Raw genomic sequence first — 23657 nt, 5'->3', positions numbered from 1 at the left:
TCATATTTATTATAACTAACTATACATTTCCCACTGTAAAAATATGAGGGCATCGTTGACTCTATTAGTACTTTTTTTTCTTGATTGATCCAGTGTAAGCTTGGGAGAGAGCTTAAGAATGACGAGCATAGGGAAAACATATTTTGTTTAGTCCATTCATCTCCTCTCCAACCTCAATTTGTTTTCATAAATTTGAATCTTACTGTGGGCCAGAGCCTTAAACGTGTCCCCAGGGACAGAGCCAGGGGTGCGCAGTGATCCAGTCACATCCCTTTGTTTGATTTCTGGTCCACCAAAAGTTTAAAACCAAATGCCTGGCAGTAGCAGCATCATTTCTATTCAGGCAGCAGTGAGGGAGTCGCTTGATTTCATGGCTCATTATAATCTACTAGCTAATTCCCTGTCAAGAATAACATATTTCTGGCAGTGTTTACTGTGGTGAAGTGGGACTCCCCACCTGGCCACAGTGCTAGGTTCCCCACTTGCCTTTGGGCACACCCCCCACCTGACTCACCAGTCATGCCTTGTTATTAATTAATTAAGATGTTAATTAAGGCGGGAGGCTGCCCATTCGTGCCCAGATGCCAGGGGGTGCTATCTGCGGCTCTGTACCTCCCCTACACCGCAGCCCATGCCTTGCAGATGTCATCCAGTTGTTAATCACACCAGCCCCACACTGGGCTCCAGAATCCTCCATTCAGGTGGCCTACTCCACCTTCTTGCGGGCTATCTAGCTCCCTGAGGTTATTTCCCCTCTCTCGGGCGTGCTCTCCCCAGGACCTTCAGCCACACAAGCCCTGGCCTCACCTCCAAGGCCAGTTGGGACCCCAGGCCCTCAGCTCTGGGTGTCCCACATGGTGGGCCCCTGGCCCTTTTGACCATTCTCGTCCTGGCCCCAGCATTGACCAGTTGAGGGGTATTCTACCTCAGGCCTCTGCCACTAGCCCACCCTCTCTCTGGGTCTGCTTTCCTGGTTGTGGGAGCTGGGGTACCTCATACCACGACTGGTGCTCCAGGGTCTCACAGGGGACTCTCACTTCCCCCCTGGAGCAGTGGGTCATGGTGCTACTTAAGATCTTGCCTTTGACCAACACTCGGCCTCCCAGCAATGGAGGACTTACTGGGGTCAGGACTCGCCTCTCTCTCTATTGGCCTGAGCCCCCTTTACTCGGCCTCTGGCCCAAACTTCAGCCTCAGGCATCTGAAGACCTACCTTGGCCTACTGCTCTCACTCAGGGCTCCATACCACACCCTCACTTGGGGCTACCCCCTCACTGGGGTCCTCATCTCTGCCCCCCTCACTGGGGCTACTCATCTCTGCCCCCCTCACTTGGGACCACGGGGTTTCACTCCCCGGTGGGCTCAGGTGGCCGTAGCTGTTCCTGGCCCCAACTACCTTTCCTCAGGGTCTTGCACCCCGCACAGGGCTCAGGTGGCCACAGCCGTGCCTGACCCCCAGCTACCTGAGGTGTCACGCAACCCTCCCAAAGGTGAGGGCTAGGGTTAAGGTGCCCCCTACCCACCTTTCACCGGGTTGATAACTGGCCTGGCATTTCCTGGGGGCTCCCGCGCCGCTGAGAGCCCCACCACGCCACCTACTCCTGGCAGGGTGCAGTTTTAGGTCATGCTCAGGACCAGGAGCCTCCTAGCCATCCCCTACAGCTCCTCCCTTACCTCCAGGTTGTTATGGAGCTTTATAGCCAGACAATGTTGCTGCTTGGGCTGCCAGCAGCGAACTGCCCTGTTTATATGGGTGGCCAGAGCTCTAAAATGGCCACCGCAATTAAGCACCTCCTGGGTGCTTGGCCCCAGTCTTAAAGTGGCAGGCACCAACAGTGCCCTGCCACACACCTTCCCCCTTTAAAAGGGTACATGGGGGATGGTTTCCCCTGCTGCTCCTCTAAGCAGGCTCCCCTCAGAGCCTGTGAGAGTCCTAAAGTGGTGAGCACCCCAAAGGTGCTCCACCACACACCTCCCCCCTTAGAATGAGTTCTGGGGGGCTTCACCTGGCTGCTTTCCTTGCTGGGCTCTTCCCCAGCCTACTGCAGCCTTTGCCACGCGGCAAGCACCCCAAAGGTTCTCCGCCACATTTACATGCCCCCCACCCTTGCTCCCCACTCACCCTTCAGGGCCAGCCATGTAAAGACTCTCTCTGCCACTGCCACCTCCTCCTCCAGCCTCCAGCACGGGGGCACCCTCCCCCCACCTGCCTCCGCCTCACAGCAGGGCTTTCCCCCACCTCTCCTCCCCGCCCTGCTCCCCCCTCCCCACCTGCTGCCTCCCCCTCCCTGCTGGCTGTTGTTGGGGCCGGGTGACAGGAGAATGCCACCACCATGACCTCCCCCCCGCTTCCCTCCCTTCCATTCTTCCTTGCCGCCTGGCCCTGACAACAGCTGCCACCATGACCCCTCCTTCACCTTCCCCCACTCCATGTCTACCTGGGCCCATGCAACCTCCCTCCCTGCTGCCTCCCCCTCCCTGCCAGCTGTTGTTGGGGCCCCCTTCTTGCTCCCTTCCTTCCCTCCCTCCTTTCCCACTGCCTGGTGCCAACAACAGCCGCCACCATGACCCCCTTGCTTTGTCTCCCCCTGCCCTGCTCCCTTCCCTCCCTGCATCCCCCTCACTGGTGGCTGTTCTGGATGGCAGCGGGGAAAGGTGGGGAGGGAGGCGCCACCACCATGACCCTCCCCCCTTCACCCTCAGGCAGGGAGGCATGGGAAAGCCCCCCTGCTCAGGTGGCCAGAGTGTGTTCGCCGTCACCACAAACTTCCCCAGCAGTGGCTCAAACTTGGGTCCCACAGCCAGTCACCACCCACCCTCTCAGTGGCACATGCTCAGTTGGCCAAAAGCATTATAGACAGACAGACAGACACAGGCAGACAAACTAACCCATTTATTATATTAGAATCATGTTTTTTCTAGACTCTCCATTCTGCGGGTGTTAATGACCCTGCCTTCTTTGTAATGGCCTTTATGTTTCACTACCCAAGCTATTCTTTCTTCTGCAAATCTGCCATCTGTTAGATGCTCCCAGTAGTGTAGCTCCTATTTCACAGCCCTGCAAACTGTTTTTGACTTCAGCTAAAAACATTACCTCAGGTGTGGAAACATTAGCTCAGGTGTGGAAATAACTTTGAGTAAAGCATTGGATGCATTGCCAAGACACTCACAAAGGGTAGATTTTATTTTATGGCTCTGAAAAAGAGTTGTACATTTAATTCTAATGCCTGCAGTACTAATGACAGAACATCCTTTGGTTATTTTTTTGCCTTATATTTTTTTATATATAATATAGCAAATTAATGTACATTCCATAAAGTTATATTTACTTTTACTTAGCTCTTAAACTGTATAATATAGCCCTAAGCCTGCAGCAAATTAGTAAAGCTTCTAGGTTCTTTTAAACTGGAGAAAAATGTGTTGATGATGCACCACCCCATCTGCACCCCACATTTCAAAATCCTAAATTCGCCCATGTGTGCTAAGCATTTCTGTTGCCATGACTCAACAGTTCTCAGGCTTTGTTGCATCTGGTTCTTGTTTTGGTTATTCCATGCCAGATCCTTTTGGTAACTGTGGGGTGGACTCTATCCTCAGTTACACAATTTTAACAGTGACTTCAATGGAAATTTTATTTGTGAACAGGAGTTGGCCTTATATTTGTTTAAGCAGCCACACAAAAATAAGCCATTTATACACAGAACAGTAGACACAGCCAAAATAGCAAACATGTCCTTGATCAGGAAATACAATAAATATAATTTGTTCCATTTTTTTAATGTTATACAAGTTATACATTATTTTAAAATGGTATGTAGTATGCCAAACTCCTCTCAAAGTATGCAGATATACTTGCAGCATTCCACCTATCTGTGGAATGCCTCTATAGCTGAAAGGCATAGCGCAATCTACACTGAATACAAGGAGAAAAATTGTTGATAGAAGAGAACAAGTCAAGGTGACTGGAGCCTGAGAGGCTAGGAAAGGAAAATAATATCATAGAAGTTGGAGATTGCAATGCAACATCCAGGGGGCAAGGAAGAGTAGGTGAGGTTGTGAGATACCATAAATAAAATTGGTATATAGTATAAAAAAAGAGAAAATAAAAATGAGAGAGATGGAGACAGCAGAACAAGATGGAAAAAAAACCTTTCTCACTGGAAACAGGGCCTCAACTTTACTTACAGGCATGAAATCCTGGTTCCAGAAAAGCCATGCTGGCATTGAGAAGTAGCAGGTGCTTCAAGGAGGAGGGATGATTTTGTACTTAAACTGTCAGACTGACATTCAGAAGACCTGGTCTTGGCTTTTCTACAAACTTTGTTAGTGATTGTTACAAGCCTTGACTCTCTATAGCCTCCCCTTTAGATGTGCCAGTACTTCAATTTATGTTGTCCATGTCAGAACAGTTATGCTCAATAGATAGAGTAGAAGCTCAGACCTCCAGCAGAATTCCTCAGCAGTTTCACCCCTTCCAGGGTTCTGCGAAAACAGATACGAGGAGTGGAAAAGTGTGAAAAGGAAAGCAATCATCAGAACATGCCTTAAAATAATAGTTAGTACTCTGGCCTGCTTTTTTCATAGGGAACTCAAAAAGTTTATGGCATAAGAGCAAGCTCTGCCTTAAATGGGGAGTCCATCAGGGAGCTGAGGACCAAAAATTTGTCTCCCCTCAAGGCTGCTCCCTGCTGAGCTGCTGGCACCCCTCTTCTAAAGTCATTCTCCAAGCTTGACATGCCTCACATCTCTAGCAGGTCAAAGCTGCTCCCAGCTAAATTCTATTTCACTTTCATGCATTTAAGTAGCATTGTGTAACTGCACTTGTATGCAGAGTTTGGATTGTATTTCCACTTGCAACAGAACAGGATTGTCCTATATGCATACCTATCTGCATGCATGTGCCCTATATGCATACCTGCCAGAAGTAAAACTTGTGGTGGTATGTAGTTGCTTCTGCATTTTAGCTAGTGAGTAGATGAGGGTGTGCCCAGAGCAGTAATTGTAGCACTTTGCTAGGAAACACATTCAAATATCATCTGGGTGAGTGGAGCCTAGAACCCATATTTCCTGCTCTTTGGGCAAGTGTTCTAGCCACTAGGACAGTGATTTTCAACCTGGGTGCTGGTTGGAGGAGTGCCTTGAGACTAATAATGTTGAGAACCACTGCGCTAGGGAAATGAGCTAAAAGGAGGAAGGATAACGTGGCCCCCTTCTTCAGTGTCAAACGCTTGGTAGTTGTAGTTTTTCTTGAACCAAAGTTATGTGCATGCCCAGGCAAATCTAGTTTGCTTAGGTGGTTGCCCAGATTTCTGAGCATGGTCAAAAAGAAGCTCGGGGTAATAGTAGCTACATATAATACGAACTGTATGTAAGTACCAAAAATTGCCATTACCCAGCTATTTAAATGCCACTTAGACGCATAAAGATGAAACTGGACTTAGCCCTTGGCCTCCTCAGTTGGTATCTCTTTTTAACTCTGTGACACATTGGCTCCACGACAGTGAGATTGGGCAAATCACTTCATAGCTCTGTACCCCAATGTGCTCAATTAAATTAAGATAATATTTTTTTTTGCTTGCTTTATATATGTTTAGGAACCCTTGTTTGGGTTTGTGTTGGGGCAGTACTTCCCAGGGGGGTCATCCAAAAAGCTGAATCAGCCTCAAGATTGTTCTCTGTAGTGCAGGAAATTAGTTCAGTGCATACCCTGTCTCATGATTGTACAGGTAGTAAGGATTAGATCCTTCATATTTAGCCACTCAGGGGACGCGTTGCTCAATAACAACTGTTCTGGGTGATTAAGATGAGAGAGAGAAAGATTCACAGGCCCTTTATTCATTCTTGTAGCAGGAAATTTTCTCATGGTCTTTTTGGAAATTACAGGAAAATAATATTAAAAAGATATTTTTTTAGATTTTACAAACTGCCTTTATAGTCTTTGTTACTATCTGGACCAGTAATTTAGATGTGTATATTTAGCTGCATGGTGTATTATTGTTCTATTATGACTTATTGTGCTGCTCCTGATGTGAACTCTGACTTCTTTCTTTCTTTTTTTCTCTGTTGACTGGTAACTTTTGGCAGCTGACATATTTGACACTGAGTGTTCACTTCACACTACCTTATACTCAGCAGGTCTTTAAAAAACAACTCATTTAATATGTTTGGTTGTCTTCTGTTCTATGGAAAAGGTGGGATTTTGAAAACAAATTATATGACTAGGTTGCATCAATTTCTTGTAAGGCCCTTCATTTCTTTAGGCAGAGTTTATGTCCTTAAATCATTTTTTCTGCTTCAGATAATCATATGATTATATACAGAATGGATTTCATACTTAGTTTAAAAAATATCCTGGCACATTTTACGTAATAAACACAAATTATATGTTGTTATTTGATTTTACAAGAGTAAGCCTATACTTTATTTTATTTCTGTAATATTGTATTCACAATTAAAGATGTGAACTGCATATAATTAAACTCTTACTTTTGAGGTTAGAAATCAAAGTTTGCCTGATTTTCTTTATCTTCATCTCATCTGCTTTGAGTTTAACATATCTTTCTGAACAAAGCCATGTTTGTAAAGGATATTAAGTTTTGTTTGGCCTTCCTCTCCATTTAAAGTACTCAGTGGACCCTAATGTGAAGTTATGATCCCATAGGCTGATTGATATATAAACATAAGACAGATGGTGTAGAGATGACTCTGATGATAATTCATTTTTCAGCTAGTCATGAAGATACTTTGATTACAGTATGTTTAAGTAATTATAACACAGTATTCAATGTTAGTCTTGTTGGTGGGGAACACATGGAAAACAAGTTACACGTTATTCGTTCCCAACAAAGGATGCACTGTGGTGTGACCATTTTAATTCCTAATGCTAGATTGGAAACATAGGAGTTTAAAATATGTCATACAGTAAGGTAAATATATTAAACATAGACTGAATAAAAGTTAAGTACATAGTTTTTGGCATAAATATTTGTTTTGGAAAGTATTTGTTACTATATGAAAGAAACCAGTATGTTTGAATTTGGGTTTCACTTTGCATGAAGCTCATTAAAAAGTCACATGGCTTGTTTTTAAGTTTACATGAATCCTGGATGTAATGCCATTTGCTTTATGTTTCTTAAGTAAAACATTTCAAGTCAAAGTGCTGAGAGGACGGTAACCTGCACTCATAAGCTTTAGTTAGAAACAGATTTCATTCTAAACAATTTGTGTATAACCATGTAATGATAGTGAGTGATATTTACTTAAAATGTTGAATACACTAAGTCAGTAGCACTTAAGTAAAACAACACTGTATATTAAATGAGTTTGTACCAGTATTTCTTGACATGGCCTTCCATACAGTTATACAATATAAAATTGCATGGTCTACTTCGTAATTAATTATGATTTTTATGTTTGTTTCTGTAATAGGATAATTGACCGTTTAGACGGAGTCCGTTTGTTATGGTCCTTGTTGAAAAATCCTCATCCAGATGTTCAAGCAAGTGCAGCCTGGGCTATTTGTCCTTGCATTGAAAATGCTAAGGTGAGAACTTATTTAATATAATGCAATAAATCATATCTCATAAGTAATCACATTTTTTTAAATTTTGCATGATTTTCAATACTAGTTTATAGCGTGTTAATAATTTTCTTCTTTGCAGTATTCTTTTCATCCCTGCAAATAATTTTATTTATTTATTTATTTTATTTTTTAAAGCACAACTATAAGCGTTCATTTCATGTTCATTCTAGCATTCTGGTTACTCTCTACTGCACTTTCTCCATTTGTTAAATGTTGTGTTTCAATAATGTAACCAGAACTTAGCACACTGTTCCCCAAAAGCACCCTGAATGGTGCCAGTCTGACAATACTGGAAACAGAAGCCTTCTATTAGCAGACTGTGAACAGAACAGATAGTGGCACTCTACCATATGTACCTCAACATGTTCTCAAGGGATCACCGTTTGAGTTGAGAGCATATTTCAGATTTGGTGCCAATGAAATCCTTAGACTTTGCAAAGATTGCCAACAAAAATGCCAGTTGGGAATGGTGGTTCTTGTGCGGTAGTCAGCTGTGCATGAAGTACAAGATTATTAATTCATTTTATGTTGGCTGCCAAACAGAGATAAAATGGAAAATATTTTCTGTTCCTGATCTAGGGTAGATTAGAATGAATGACCTACCATAAAGTGAATGTGAAATGTTATGTTTTTATTACAAGGTCTCTAAAATATCCAGCAATCTTGTGTCACTGATGTTTGTAAGAATGCTTTAATAATTTCTTCCATTTCTAATTACTGCCTCTATTAATGCAAGCTTTGTTTCTCCTTTCTATGCTATTGCTGATATAAATCCTTTGCCTAGTGTTTCAGAATCTTACCTTATGAAGGGATAAAATCCTCTGACAGGTACTAAATTCCCTCATCTCCCACTGAAGCCAAAATTTCCTTTAAGAATATCAACATTTTAGAAGAGCAACAATTTCTATGAATTTTCTGGTTTTTAATTTTTGTATGTGCAGCATGAAGCAACTGAGTGAAAGTTTTCCCTTAATCTTGTTACATGATCTAATATTTTTCCACCCTGATTTCTGTAGACCACGTACCTTTTTTAAAAAGTAGCCAAATTATTTTGAGTTGCACCCCTCACTTTTTTAATGAACACATTTTCCTCAGCAGTTAGGCCTTAAGTATTTCTTTTCTTTTGAGAAACTGAGGCATCTGTCTTTGTCTTGAACACTTGCCACGTGTACGTATTTACTGTTTAGATAGCCAAGACTTATTAGACCATCTGGTACCTTGGTACCTTGAGCTATACTTCCAGAGACCTATTCCCCATCCCTGGAATTCCTTCCTAGATGTTTTTCGTAGGGGCCATGAAATAATTATTGGGCGTGTCTACACATGCAGATCCTCTGGGGTGGGTTTACTCTAAAGTAGGGGCAGGCAAAATACGGCCCGTGGGCTGGATACAGTCTGCCAGGCCATTCTATGTGGCCCACGGGGCACCTAAAAAAATTTAGAAAATTAATATTTATCTGCCACTGGCTGCCTGTCAAAGCTGACAGGAGACAGGGGCAGTAGGACCATGGGGGAGCTGGCAGCAGAACTAAGCAGCCACAACAGCAAGTCTGGCTGGGCCCTGCCCACCACCTCCATCCCGCCCCCTCTACCCCGAGCCCCAGCCGGAAGCCTCTGCCTAGTTCCTGCCTCCCTGCGCCGAGGGAAATATAGATAAGAAGGAGGTGGGGAGGGAGGCAGGGGAGGACTATGGGCAATCACCCTGTGCCCGTCTCTGCTCCAGAAGGTGCTCTCGGGCAACCCTTGCGCGGGTGGCTAACCAGGCCTGCCCTGCTCTCTCTGGGGAATCCCCGGGACTCGCCGACCGCGGTCGCGGCTGGGCCTGCAGCAGGGGGGTCCCCCTCACTGCGGCCTCCAGCGCCAAAGCGCCCCTGGGCGGGCTCACACGGGGCTCCGACCTCCCCTACACCCCGGCCAACTCCACCTTTGGTCGTGGACCTTCGGTTCCTTGTCCCCGAACGAGGACTGGGCGTCGAGGGGCCTCTCTGCCCCTTGTGGCCCTCTTCCCCGACGCCCCGCCGTCATCTCTGCCTGGTCTTCCATGGTTCCCTCACCGGGATTCCCACCGGCTCTATCCCGGTTCCCTCACTGGAGTTTCCGCTGGCTCCAGTCCAGTTCCCTCACCGGAGTTCCCGCCGGCTTCAGTCCGGTTCCCTCACCGGAGTTCCTGTCGGCTCCAGTCTGGTTCCTTCACCGGAGCTTCCTCCGGCTCCCGCTCTGGGCTCCTCCCCGGAGCCTCTGCCCGCTCGTCCCTGGTTACCTCACCGGTGGTTCCAGCTGGCCCTCTCTCTGGGCTCCTCCTCAGAGCTTCTGCTGGCCCCCTCGTCAATTTCGCCGCTCTTCCACGGCGGCGCGGCTCTCCCAGCCTCCGTCGCTCCCGGCACAGCTGCAGCCTGTTCGGCCCACAGCAAAGGCCCCTTACAGGGGCCTGGTTCCACTCCCAGGCTTCCTCCCGGGTTCCACGTCCTCCCGCCGTGCGTTCCCTCTGTCTTTGGGGCCGTGTTTTATTTCCCCTGAGCGGTGCCTCTCTCTGACGTCGCTCCGCCCCAGCCGTATGAAAGCGCGGCTAATGAGCCGCGCAGGTGGTTCCCCAGCCTGCACGCCGCCGCTGCTCCCCCCTCCTGCGGAGCATAAGTGAGTGTTTCCCCTGGCCCTGGGCCGGGGACTCCCTCTAGTCCCGTTGTCCCTGGGACATAACCCCCCCCTTAAGATGCCTTGGGGCGCTGCTTTGTTTCCCCTGTGGGTCGTACCTGTAGGGTCGGTCCACCCTTTCCCCGGATCCTTTTGGTCCCCAGCCTGGTCTTCATTTCCACACCTAGACAAGAAGTCCACCACGGTGTTGGTTTTCCCGGGTTGGTATGTGACGCGGAACTTATACGGTTGGAGCGCTAATGCCCACCGGGTGATCCGAGCATTATCGGACTTGGCCTTACTTAGCCACTTCAGTGGGGTGTGGTCCGTCACTAGTGTAAATTCTCTGCCTATCAGGTAGTACCTGAAGTAATCCACCGCCCACCGAATCGCCAGGGACTCACGCTCAATAGTGGCGTACCTTTTTTCTGCCAGTAGTAGCTAGCAGCTCGCATATGCCACAGGTCTTTCGCCCCCCGCCTTCTTGGGTGAGGACTGCACCCACCGCTGTCTCCGAGGCGTCTGTCTGCAAGATAAAGGGTTTTTGGAAGTCAGGGGTATGAATTATGACATCTTCGCATAATGCCCTCTTCAACTTTTCAAAACTTTGTATCATCTCCTCCGACCACCTGACTACTCCCGTTTTCCGCCCTTTAAGAGCCCCCGACAGGGGTGCTGCTAATTCTGCGAAATGGGGCACAAATCGCCTATAATAGTTGGTTAGTCCCAGGAAGGACCGTAACTGGCGACAATCTTGTGGGGCCGTAAAGTTTTGGATAATTTCTACTTTGTCGGCCAAAGGTTTAATTGTGCCCCTGCCCACCAAGAATCCCAAATATTTTGTTTCTTTCTGCGCAAAAGCGCACTTTCAAGGATTTGTGGTTAGGCCGACGTGTCTCAACTCTGCGAGGACGGCCCGAAGGGCTCCCAGGTGTTGTTCCCAAGTCCGGGTGTATATGATGATGTCGTCTATATACGCGGCTGCATATTCGGTGTGGGGCACCAGGATTTGATCCATCAAACGTTGGAATGTTGCGGCGGCGCCGTGCAATCCAAAAGGCATCCTAACAAATTCGTACAGCCCCCACGGGGTGCCGAATGCCATCTTCTGCCAGTCTCTCTTGGCTACCGGAATCTGCCAATATCCCTTGGCCATGTCAAGGGTCGATATATACCGCGCATCTCCTATCCTTTCTACCAGCTCTGCCACGTGGGGCATGGGGAACGCATCAAAGACCGCCATGGCATTCAAGCGCCGGTAGTCCACGCACAGTCTTAATGATCCGTCCGGCTTACACACAGGTACCAATGGGCTTCTCCAGGGACTTCTGGAAGGCCGGATAACTCCTAGTCGCAACATGGACTCAACTTCTTTGTGGACCGTTTCCCGGAGATGGTGGGGAATGGGCCGCCATCTCTCCCTCACTATTGCCCCAGGGGGTGTTTTGATGGCGTGGCATGTATTCCGAACCCAGCCGGGCTCTTCACGAAAGACCCTTCTGAATTCATCTATCAGGGTTCGGGCCTCTCGCTGTTGTGCCAGAGTTAGTTCCTCCCCCAGCCTGACTGGGGTATTTTCTGAAGCGGGCTCCATCCCTCTCTCCGGTCCTTGGGGTCCTAGTTCTTTGTCCTCAGCCTCGGAAAAGGCTGCCCATCCCTCGGGATCCCGCCATTCCTGCAGGAGGTTCACGTGATAGATCTGCTTCTCCCGGAAGTGTCCGGGTCTGTGAACCTCATAATCTACGGGCCCCACCCGGCGGAGGATCTCGAACGGCCCTTGCCACTGCGTTAGGAGCTTACTGGTGGACGTGGGGAGCAATACCAGGACCCTCTGCCCCGGTTCAAATTCTCGCTCCTTGGCCCGGCGATCGTACTGGCCCTTTTGGCGGGCTTGGGCTTCCCTGAGGTTCTCGTGGGCCAGATCTTGGGCCAATCTGATCCTCTGTTGGAACGTCTGCTGGTATGTCTTCGGCTCCTGGGAGGGTCCTTCTCCTCGCTCCCATTCTTCCCTTAGGACCTGTAATAGGCTCCGCTGGCGATGCCCCAATACCAGCTCGAATAGTGAGAACTTTGTGGATTCTTGGGGGGTGTCCCTGAGAGTGAATAGTATTAGGGGGAGGAGGAGGTTCCATTTCCAGGGATCCCCCTGTATGCACCGGCGCAATGCCCATTTTATGGTTCCGTTAAGGCGTTCTACCAGCCCGTTGGTCTGGGGATGGTAGACCGAGGTGCGGAGCTGCTTTATCTGAAGGGTCCGGCATACCGATCTTAAAACCCCAGACATGAAATTTTTCCCTTGGTCTGTCAGGATTTCTTGTGGGATCCCCACTCGGGCTATCCAATTTATTAGTTCCTCCACGATACGCGGTGCCGTTACCGTTCGCAGGGGGGTTGCCTCCGGGTATCAAGTGGCATAGTCCACGATAACAAGAATATATCGGTGACCCGAGCTACTGCGGGGCACAGGGCCCACGACGTCTAATGCAATCCTCGTGAACGGGGTGATAATGACAGGCATGGATTGGAGGGGGGCCCGAGGAGGGTGTTCGGTTCTCATCTTTTGACAAATGGGGCAGGCCGCACACCGGCGGGCTACTTCCTCCCTCATCCCGGGCCAAAAAAACCATCTGTTCACCTTCGCGAGGGTTTTGTCTCGGCCCAGATGCCTCCCTGTGGGGCTCGCATGCGCCAACTGCCAAATAGCCTGGCAGAATTGGGCGGGCACCACTAGCTGCGGGCCCTCGACCTCCTCCCCCCTGTCCCCCTGTAGGCGGTACAGGAGTCGATCCCTTACCTCAAAGTGGGCTCGTCCTTCCGGTGTCGACGTAGAGGCCCTCTGGGTACCTTGGGCCTGTTCTCGAAGCGTCCCAATCTCTGGATCCTTCTCCAGGGCGTCACGGAACAGGAGACTACTCGTGAGGTTGTCGAGGTCCAACATATTCGCCTCATCGGTTGGCCCCTCGCCTTCTTCCAGCTCGCCCAACCAACCCTCTCGGCTCTGGATCCTTTTTCGGGCCCCTTCTGCGTCCCTTACCCTGTCTAGGATGTCGTATATCGGTGCCCAGTCGTGCCCCAGGAGCATTTCACAGGCTAACCGGGGCACCGCGCCCACCAGGAGTTCTCCCTGATGCTCCATTACCTGTAGGCAGACCCATTGGCGCTCGGTCCGCTTCGCATCCCCATGGAGGCAGGCAATTCTCACGGGGGAAGCTGCCCCCTGACCGTACGGTGGTATCAAATCTTCCCTGACGAGGGATTGAGCACATCTCGAATCCAAAGTAGCTTGCACGGGGCAGCCTTCCACCCACGCTGTGACAACCGGGCACTTCCATGCCACGTTCCCTCCGCCGACCGCATAACTGCAGTCCATAGGCTCGCCGAGGCCTTGACCTCACCACCGCTCCACTGGGGCTTTTGTTCGGTTATCTGGGGCCCACCGTTCCGCGGCCTGCCGCGGGCATTCTCTGGAAAAATGGCCCTTCTGCCCGCACTGGAAACATACCGTATCCCTGGGAGTCCCTCGGTCGGGCGGACGCCTGCACTCCGGTTCTTATGGGGCTGCCACCGAGGGTCCCTGGCTCCTTCTCTCCCTGGGGTAGTATGCCTCCGAGGCAGAGAAAGCTTCGGCCAACCTCAGAGCTTCCTCACAATTCCGTGGGGTATGCTGCCAGACCCATCGTTGCGTGCACTCCTCTAAGTCGTTCTGGAACTGCTCCAGGACGATCTGGTCGGCTAGTGCCTCTCGGTCATGCCCCACTGGGCTCACCCACTTATCCAGCAAGTCACGCAACTGTTGTAACAACACTCTCGGCTGTCTTATCTTGTGGCCCTTCTTAGCTCGGAATCGGTGCCGGTAGTGCTTGGGGTTGATCTCTAAGCGATATAAGATGGCTTCCTTTATGGACTCGTAGTCCAGGGCATCCTCCCTCGACAGGGCCTGGTACGCGGCTTGGGCCTTGCCCACTACCAAGGCCCCCAGCTGGCTGGCCCAGTATCTCTTATTCAACCCTGCCACGAGGGCATGCCGTTCAAAGGCCTCAATATACGCCTCCGGGTCACCCTCTTTAGTCATCTTAGGCATCTTAAGGGATGCCAGGCTGTGCTGGTGCCATTCTTGTTGCTGGTCCAACATCTGTTGCTGGGAGCCCAGAATCTGGGTCAGCAGTTGCAAGTTCTGCCCGATAATATCAACGGGGCCCATAGCCGGGGCCTGCACGTCGGCGTAAGTCGTCAGATTGGGGTTCTCCATGATCCCACCACTGCCACCACGTTGTGCCCGTCTCTGCTCCAGAAGGTGCTCTCGGGCAACTCTTGCGCGGGTGGCTAACCGGGCCTGCCCCGCTCTCGCTGGGGAATCCCCGGGACTCGCCGACCGCTGTCGCGGCTGGGCCCGCAGCAGGGGGGTCCCCCTCACTGCAGCCTCCAGTGCCAAAGCACCCCTGGGCGGGCTCACACGGGGCTCCGACCTTCCCTACACCCCGGCCAACTCCACCTTTGGTCGTGGACCTTCGGTTCCTTGTCCCCGAACAAGGACTGGGCGTCGAGGGGCCTCTCTGCCCCTTGCAGCCCTCTTCCCCGACGCCCCGCCAGCGTCTCTGCCTGGTCTTCCATGGTTCCCTCACCGGGATTCCCACCGGCTCTATCCCAGTTCCCTCACCAGAGTTTCCGCTGGCTCCAGTCCGGTTCCCTCACTGGAGTTTCCGCCGGCTCCAGTCCGGTTCCCTCACCGGAGTTCCTGCCGGCTCCAGTCTGGTTCCCTCACCGGAGCTTCCGCCGGCTCCCGCTCTGGGCTCCTCCCCGGAGCCTCTGCCCGCTCGTCCCCGGTTACCTCACCGGTGGTTCCAGCTGGCCCTCTCTCTGGGCTCCTCCTCAGAGCTTCTGCCGGCCCCCTCGTCAATTTTGCCGCTCTTCCACGGCAGCGCGGCTCTCCCAGCCTCCATCGCTCCCGGCGCAGCTGCAGCCTGTTCGGCCCACGGCAAAGGCCCCTTACAGGGGCCTGGTTCCACTCCTGGGCTTCCTCCCGGGTTCCACGTCCTCCCGCTGCGCGCTCCCTCTGTCTTCGGGGCCGCGTTTTATTTCCCCTGAGCGGCGCCTCTCTCTGACGTCGCTCTGCCCCAGCTGTATGAAAGCGCGGCTAACGAGCCGCACGGGTGGTTCCCCAGCCTGCACGCCGCCGCTGCTCCCCCCTCCTGTGGAGCATAAGTGAGTGTTTCCCCTGGCCCTGGGCCAGGGGCTCCCTCTAGTCCCGTTGTCCCTGGGACACACCCCACTCCTCAGGGTCAGCCAGACTGGCTCCTGTGGGCCTGACACTGCAGCTGGGAACCATATGTTGCTGGATTGGCTGGCCGGACAGCTGGTTGGGGGGAGGGGAGCAACAAAATGACTGTGGCAGATGGGGGGAATGGGCTCACTGAGTGCAGCAACAGCTGGTTGGGAGCACGGGACCCATGCCAGTGTACCGGGGTGAGCGCTGGCAGGGCCCAGAGTGGAGCGGCAGAAGCACAGGTACCGGGCTGTCAGGGGCTCTATGGAGCTGGGCTGCACTGGTCAAGCAGGGAGAGGAGAATGGACAAGGTATCAAATTGGCTAAAAATATCCCTGGTTCCCTTAAGCCTCTCCCACAGGCCCTGCAAGCACCCCTGATCACACCAGAGCCTCCTAGATGCCAGTAACACTCTGCAGATCATATCTATCTCCCAGCCCCCTGATCTCTCCCATGTGTTGCGTCTTCCCCTCACTCCACCCATGGATTGCTCCTTCTCCCACCTCACCCCTCATGGGTTGTGTCTGCCCCCTCCCCCCCCAACCTACCCACAAGTCACACCTGCCCTTGTATCCCACCTGCAGTTTGCATCTGTCCTCTCATCCCTTGACAGAGCCCCAACCCCCACAGCTTGCTTGTCCCCCCACCTCCCCCATTAACCCCCCCATCCTGATTTAACTGATATTGGGCAGCTGTTTTGAACTGTTTTAATGTCCCCCTAATGCTCCCAAATGTCTGTACTTAGCCTGAGTGTTAATACCAATATAGTGTTTTCAGTTAATGTTATTTTGTGAAAAACTTGAGACATTTAAATAGAGAAAATAGGTAGCATTGTTTAGGCCTCTCATATCTGAAAGCTAAAATAATAGTTTAATCACCTGGTGTTAATCACTACATTTGCATATCACTAAACTATCAGTCCTGAATGATTCCAGACAGACTTAAGGACCAGATAGAGAGCAAAGCTGTTGCAAGAGTCATTGACCTGATTCAGCTGGCAGAACCGTGTGAGAAAATTTGCAGAGCACCTGCTATTTTTAAAGTGAGCATTAAGTTAATTTGTAATGTTTACATGTAATGTGTGTGCGTGTGTATGTGTGCATGTGTGGATTTACATATACATATATGTACATATACGAACATAGTTATCAAAAATAGAGAAATACATATATATATTTCTTTATTCAAAATATATTTCTTAATATATATATTCTTTATTCAAAAGACCTATTCAAAATATATATGTTTCTTTTTCAAAAAGTGAAAACTACTATTTGTAAGCATATTGGTAATGATGAAGGTTCAACATGTCAAAGGTTCCACAAGGACAAGTGCACAGTCCTGCACTTAGGATGGAAGAATCCCATGAACCACTACAGCCTGGGGACTGACTGGCTAAGCAGCAGCTCTGCAGGAAAGGACCTGGGGGTTACAGCGGACAATCAGATGGACATGAGTCAGCAGTGTGACCTTGTTGCCAAGGGCTAGGGACAGACATTCAAAAAGCCTGAGCCTGAATTGATTCAATCTTTACAGGTTGGTCTAGCGTGGCTAGGTTAAATCAGTTTGTAACCATAAAGACATCCCCTCTGGCCTGAAAGAATGCAGGCACATGCCTGCAGTGGCTCAGGTTAGAAGCTGGGGAGTGCTAGAGCAGCCCTCCATTCGTTCCATAGTGCTGAGCTGAGGGGGGTGTGGCCTGGTCTTGGCAGGACGCTTTTGATAACAGAATATTTATCAGCTCTGTTATCAGCATTTAGCAACCCATCAGAAAACAAAGCCTCACTCATTAGTTCAAGCTCTTCTTAAACAGCTTTTTCCAAATGAAGGCATGTAGGAACATTGCCAGCTGACCTGTTGATTAGCTAAAAAAAGCCCTAAGTGGACACTGTCCTATCTGCCTTACACAGACACATTTCAGCATTAGCTAGCATAACACAGGCTGGCTATGGTCCATGCTGGGGGAGAGAGGAGGAAGGAATCCCTGCTTAAGCAGTGAGTGTGAGGGGTGTGGGATGGGGGCATGGGGAAGACAGCAGACCCTGCTGTGCCTGCAAGTCACTGCTGGAGCTCCAGCCAGGGAGCAGAGGGGAGGGGCCAGTCCTGCTGTGGAGCACAGCCCCACCCAGCCCAGACAGCATGCCAGGATGCTGGGGGAATCTGATTTAACTTAGACCTGGCTCGGGTCCCTATCAGTAAGACAGGGAGGGGGGAATTAAAGCCCTCTCTGGGCAGACCCCCACCCCTGCCTGTTCCTGCCTGTCCCTGCTCCAGCTGGGGAGCAGAGGGGAGGGACCAGCCCTGCTGGGCTGGAACAGAGAGAACACACCAGGGTGCTGGGGGACTCTGGTTTAAGTTAAACCAGGAAGGGGTGTAACCCAGGTGGTACTCAGACAAGGTACTCCCTCTCCAATTGAAGGGATTTATTGAGTGTTAGTGCACTATGGGAAGGGTAGCCACTCCCTTTCTATACCCTATAGAGTAGAGCTGAGACCAGTTGGAATTTAACCATATATGGTTTTAATAGGAAAAGAGCTGGGTTAGGATATGACACACATGTGGGGAGGGCAGTGGGTGCAGGAGAGCAAGAGGGGATTCAGTAAAGTTTATGTACACATCTAGCAGTGACAAATCAACAACAAAGCTTGAGGTGCAGGATTTCACAAAATTGGAGGCGCAGGTTCACAAAATTTGAGGTGCTGACACCCCTGCACACTGAGCTCCTGGCCTCCCTGCCAGGGGTCAGATGCCTGAGCCACTGCCTGCACGCCACTCCGTCCCTCTGGCTAGCTCTCACCAGCTCTTTGGGACTCCCTTCCTTCATCCCACATTGTCCTATTCTCTCCTGGGGCCAGGTGTGCTGCCCCTTTTATCCCCCCCAGGTGGCTGGCAGGACAAATCAGGCAATATGAGAGGTGAGTCTACTCTCAAGTCCGGTTTCTCTTCCTGGCCCCTGGGTGAGGGAGGGCAAGCTTTCTCCTTTTCCAGTGCCTGATGGGTGGGGAAAAGGAAATGCCCCCCACCAATCATTTTTTAACTTTCAAAACCCCTGGGCCAAGCCATCACAGGGGTCTGGGACAGACATTGCATAAACTGGTGTGACCCAAGTCAGTTAAATCTGATACTACATTCAACCACATTTATCTCAAACTGTTTTCAGCCATTTTCAAACTGGTTTATGTGCACTGAACATCTGTTCTGTTACAGGTTTAAACCAGTTTCTGATCATTTAAACCGGTTTATGTGTAATGTCTGTCCCTAGCCAAGAAGGCTAACAGTATAGTGGGCTGCATTATTTGGAGCGTTGCCAGCAGATTGAGGGAAGGTTATTCCACTCTATTCTGCATGGTGAGGCCACATCTGGAGTGCTGTAATTAATTTTGGGGCCCCCCACTATAGAGAGGATGCGGACAAGTTGGAGAGAGTTCAGCAGAGGGCAGCCAAAATGGTTAGAGGGCTAGGGCACATGACATCTGAGGAGAGGCTGAGGGAACTGTGTTTATTTAGTTTGGAGAAGAGAAGATTGAAAAGGGATTTGAAAGACGCCATTAACTACCTGAAGGGGGATTCCAAAGAGGATGGAGCTGAACTGTTGTCAGTGGCGATGGATGACAGAACAAGGAGCAATGGTCTCAAGTTTCAGCACTGGAAGTTTAGCTTGGATAGTAGAAAATACTTTCTTAGTAGGAGGGTGGTGAAGCACTGGAACAAGTTACCTAGAGAGGTAGTGCAATCTCCATCCTTGGCGGTTTTTAAGGCCCAGCTTGACAAAGCCCTGGCTGTAATAATCTAGCTAGGGATGGTCCTGCTTTGAGAAGGGGGTTGGACTAGATGACCTCCAGAGGTCTCTTCCAACCCTAATTTTCTATGGTTCTCTGAAAGTATAAGGTTACTGCCCAAAAAACACAAATAATCATGAAAAATTGCTAAGAAATGTCCATTCTGTTCTGTTGAAATTGGAACATCAACATTTTGGTAATTATGCTACTTCTAAAATATTAATGCTCTTCTCCCAGTGTAGAGCAATCCAAACAGAAATATGCAGAGAAATGCTGAAAAGATGTTATTCTATTATTAAATTCACTCTGGTGGAAGAGATCAGAGTCCTTCATGATACTTAAAGGTACACCATCAATTTGATTTTTTTAATCAATTAAATTTAAAAAGATATCCTGGTAACCTTTAACTAGTGTGACTTGAGATGAGAAGAAAAAGTTTTAGAGGTTTTTTTGTTCTCTTCTTTATGTTTAGGAGACTTTGGGGGGCAAATTTGTGAGTAAGACAATCTCACACATCCTTACCCGTCTCCATTTTCTGTGCACATATACTTGGTGCTTGCCAATTACTCACTTTCAGTTTTATTTCTAGCTCTGCTCAAGCTAGTAAATACCTTCTTAAAGGACTTAACATCAACAAAACTCTAAAATCAACAATACCTACAATTCTGTCAAATCAAGATAAAGAAAGCTGAAAAAAACAGGGAAAGATATCTTTAATCTTGTAGAGGCTACCTGTAACAAGGTAGTTCAAAAACTACCATACAGAAGTGTGATTTTCAAGTTGATTGCATCTGGGTAAGCTCTGCAGTGAGGTTTCATGTGGGAGCTGCAAAGGGAGCACATATGTAAAGATACCTGTGTATCTCTTGTCTGTGTGAAAGTTATTCTTGTTCCCACATAAACTGGCAGAGAAGGCCTGAATGAGTATGAAACAGGATGGGAGAGAGGGGCAATCAGTTTGGTATTTATGCAGATTAAGTAGCCCAGCACGTACACAAGTGACATGGTGTATATATAATTTCTGCTGCAGCCACAAGTCTAGGAAAAAGTACAGAATATGCTATATTCTTCTCCACAACAGATGATGTCCCAGGTTTTATGCAGGAAAAATAGGTTGCACCTGTCACAGAATCATTTTACTGGAACCATATGTGTAAATCCTTAATGAAACTTTGTATATTAAAAGTAAAAGAAAGTTTGTTGAGCTTATAGCCCTTCTGAAGTTTAGGAAACAATAACATTATTGCCAGTTACTATTTTAAGTGACAGAAGATGATGAGTTTCCACTTTTCAGTAATAAAAATGTTAGAATATCAGCAGCAGTAGTTTCCAAACTTTTCTATGTACATAAAGTTGATAGCCCTTCATAATTTCTTACTTCTGAATCATGTTTTGCCTAAACCCATGCTGTTGAAATTTCTTCTCTGACCTTCTACAGTTAAAGTTTCCTAGGATCTTTTTTCCCAATGCTTCTTTTCATTTGTAAACAGAAATTGTGGCAATTTTAAGTAAATGATCTTTTTATTCTCTGTCCATTTTTCTATTTATTTTCTCTCAAGTTATAACTTTCTAATGCAGATGTTATATGTTATGGTCCAGAGAATGTCTGAGAGGTAAGGTTTTCTTGTGGTATCTTTTATTGGACCAGCTGTATAGTTGGGAAAGCTCTTGGATAAGATTTTAGATATCAAGTGTTCTTTCTCAGGTCTGAGAGAGAAACAGAGGTAAATATTAGGAGCCCTAGGAGCTGAAAGCTGGTCCAACAGCTCTCTCAACTATACAGTTGGCTCAAGTAAAAGATATCACAAAAAATCCTTGCCTCTTGTACCTTTTCAATATCATGTGGACCCTATGGCTAGGGACAGGCATTACACATAAACCAGTTTACGTGATCAGTAACTAGTTTAAACCTGTAACAGAACAGACATTCAGTGCACATAAACCAGTTTCAAAATGGCCAAAACCTGGTTGAACGTAACATCAGAATTAACAGATTTGGCTTAAACCGGTTTATGCAATGTCTGTCTCAGACCCCTTCCTAGTTTAATTTAAACCAGAGTCCCTCAGCATCCTGGCATGCTCTCTGGGCTGGCCTTTCTGCTCCAGCCCAGCAAGACTGGCCCCTCCCCTCTGCTTCCCAGCCAGAGCAGGAACAGGTAGGGGCAGGGGTCTCGCCAGAGAGGGTTTTAATTCCTCCCTCCCTGTCCCATCAGCAGGGACCTGAGCTGGGTCTGCTGGGCATCCCTCCATCGCTGCTGCAATGGTGGGCCAGCAAGCCAGAGGAGTCAGGGAGGGGAATTATTCTCCCCTCTATCCCCACTGCCCCAGGGGACCACAGCTGGGTCTACCCATCCTGACCACCACTGCTGAGTAGGGGAATAAACCCTCCTGTCCTCTCTGCCAGATGCCAGAAGGAGGGGCAATAACCCCCATCCCTGCCCCTCCCAAAGGGTCCTGCAGGCCGGTGTCTGGCCCTACCAGATGGGGGCTAGCTGGGGAATGGGCTTCCCTGGCCAGTTTAGAGGTGCTGGCAGGCCCTGAGCCCAGCAGCCATCACTGCCGCACCCCTGCCCTGTGCAGTGCCCAAGGCTGCAGCTGCACAAGGGGGCAGGGGGCTGTTCTGCCCACCTTACCTACAGCTGCCACTGCCACAGCTGTGCCACTCTGAGTGGTGGGGGGGTGGGAAGTTTCTGCCCCACATGTGGAGCTCCAGCTCCTGGATGCCTTGGATGGCAGAAGGCACCTGAGTGGAAAGCTTCAGTCCAGGGGCTGCAGCCGGAGGTCCATGCATGGGGCAGAAGCCACTGAGCTGAAGCTTCCTCCCCGTACCCCACCACCTCCCAGAGCAGTTCAGGAGCGGCAGAAATGGGAGGGGGAGTAACCACTGCAGGTGAGGAGAAGCTGATTTGGCCCAGCAGGGCTTTTTCTCCCCTCACCTCCAGCTGTGGCTCCTGCCACACTGCACAGCACCTCTCAGAGTTGGGGCTGGGCTGAAGGAAGCACCCCTGCAGGAGCTGCAGCTGGAAGTGAGGGGAGAAAAAGCCCTGCTGGTTCAAACCAGCTTCCCCTTGCCAGAGGGGTTACTCCCCCTCCCATTCCTGCCACTGCTGACCAGCTCCAGGAGGTAGTAGGGGGAGGGGGAGGTCTTCAGCCCAGTGGCTTCTGCCCCATGAGTGGAGCTCCAGCTGTAACCCCTGAACTGAAGCCTTCCACCTGGGTACCTTCCAAGGTGTCTGGGAGCTAGAGCTGGAGCTCCATGCGGGGGACAGAAGCCGTGGGCTGAAGCTTCCCGCTCCCCCACCCAGAGAAGCATAGCGCAGCCCTGGCAGCAGCAACTGGAGGCAAGGGGGGCAGAACAGCCCCCCACCCTGGCTAGCCTGCAGCTGCAGCCATGGTGCTGCACAGGGCAGGGGGCACGGTAGTGGCAGCTTCTGGGCTCAGGACCTGCTGGCACCTCCGAGCTAGCCAGGGAAGTGCGCTCCCCAGCCAGCCCCCATCTGGTGGGGCCAGACGCTGGCCAGTAGGACCCCTTGGGAGGGGCAGGGATGGGGTTATCTCCCTTCTGTTCAGCGGAGGGGACAGGAGGGGGCTTATTTCACCAGTCAGCCACGGCAGCAGTCAGGGCAGGCAGACCTGGCTGAGGTCCCCCAGTGCAGTGGGGGTACAGGGAAGAATAACCCTTGTCCCTGCCCTGTCAGCCTTACTGGCCCGCCGCTGCAGCAGTGAGGAGGGAGCACCTGGCAAACTTGGCTCAGGTACCTGCTAGTGGGACCAGTAGGTGGGAATTAAATAACTGTCTGGCCAGTTCAGCCCAAAATGGCCATGCCCCGCCGCCCCTCCCCAAGCACAGCTTTCCTGCAGCCAAGGGAGGAAAGCACCCCTGGCTCCTGGCCTGAGCAACCGCAGGCATGTGCCCACATGTCTGTACTGTTACAAACTGGTTCAACCTAGGCAGGTTAGACTAACCTGCAAAGTTGAATCAACTCATGCTCTGGCTTTTTGAATGTCTGTCCCTCGCCTACATCTTTACACTTTAAATAACTTCAAGAAATTTGATTTTATTTTGTTTAATTTAATACCATTGCCACTAAAAACTGGATTTGCCTAATACCAAATGGATATACAAATTTCACAAAAAACATATTTTCTTGGTGAAGGACCAATATTATAAAGGGGATATTAATTGATTTATTATTTATTACTCCTCCAAAGAGTGTCCACAGTATGATGGGTTCTCTGCAAAGACACGAAAGGGCAAGATTCCTATTCTATACTGGCTTTCACTTGAAAATGTCTGAAAGTTATGTTATAGAAACAACACTTTTCTGTCAGAGTCCCAGGTTATTTAATACATTACAACTTCTTCTTCAAGTACACAGTGTCAAAGACAAGAAATAACTGC

General features: G+C 49.6%; 1 protein-coding gene across 3 annotated transcripts in view; it reads left to right on the top strand.

Annotated features, from left to right (window-relative positions):
• Window positions 1-23657, top strand: part of ODAD2 (outer dynein arm docking complex subunit 2) — a 195115-nt gene that overhangs the window by 110422 nt on the left and 61036 nt on the right. For all 3 annotated transcript variants that reach the window (XM_059729109.1, XM_019498106.2, XM_019498108.2), the window contains one exon: window positions 7429-7543. In XM_059729109.1, the coding sequence (XP_059585092.1) occupies window positions 7429-7543 (115 nt within the window). The remainder of the gene's footprint in view (window positions 1-7428; window positions 7544-23657) is intronic.

This window comes from Alligator mississippiensis, chromosome 5 (genome assembly GCF_030867095.1).
Source record: "Alligator mississippiensis isolate rAllMis1 chromosome 5, rAllMis1, whole genome shotgun sequence".
Lineage (NCBI taxonomy): Eukaryota > Metazoa > Chordata > Crocodylia > Alligatoridae > Alligator > Alligator mississippiensis.
This window is presented reverse-complemented; position numbering and strand designations above follow the sequence as displayed.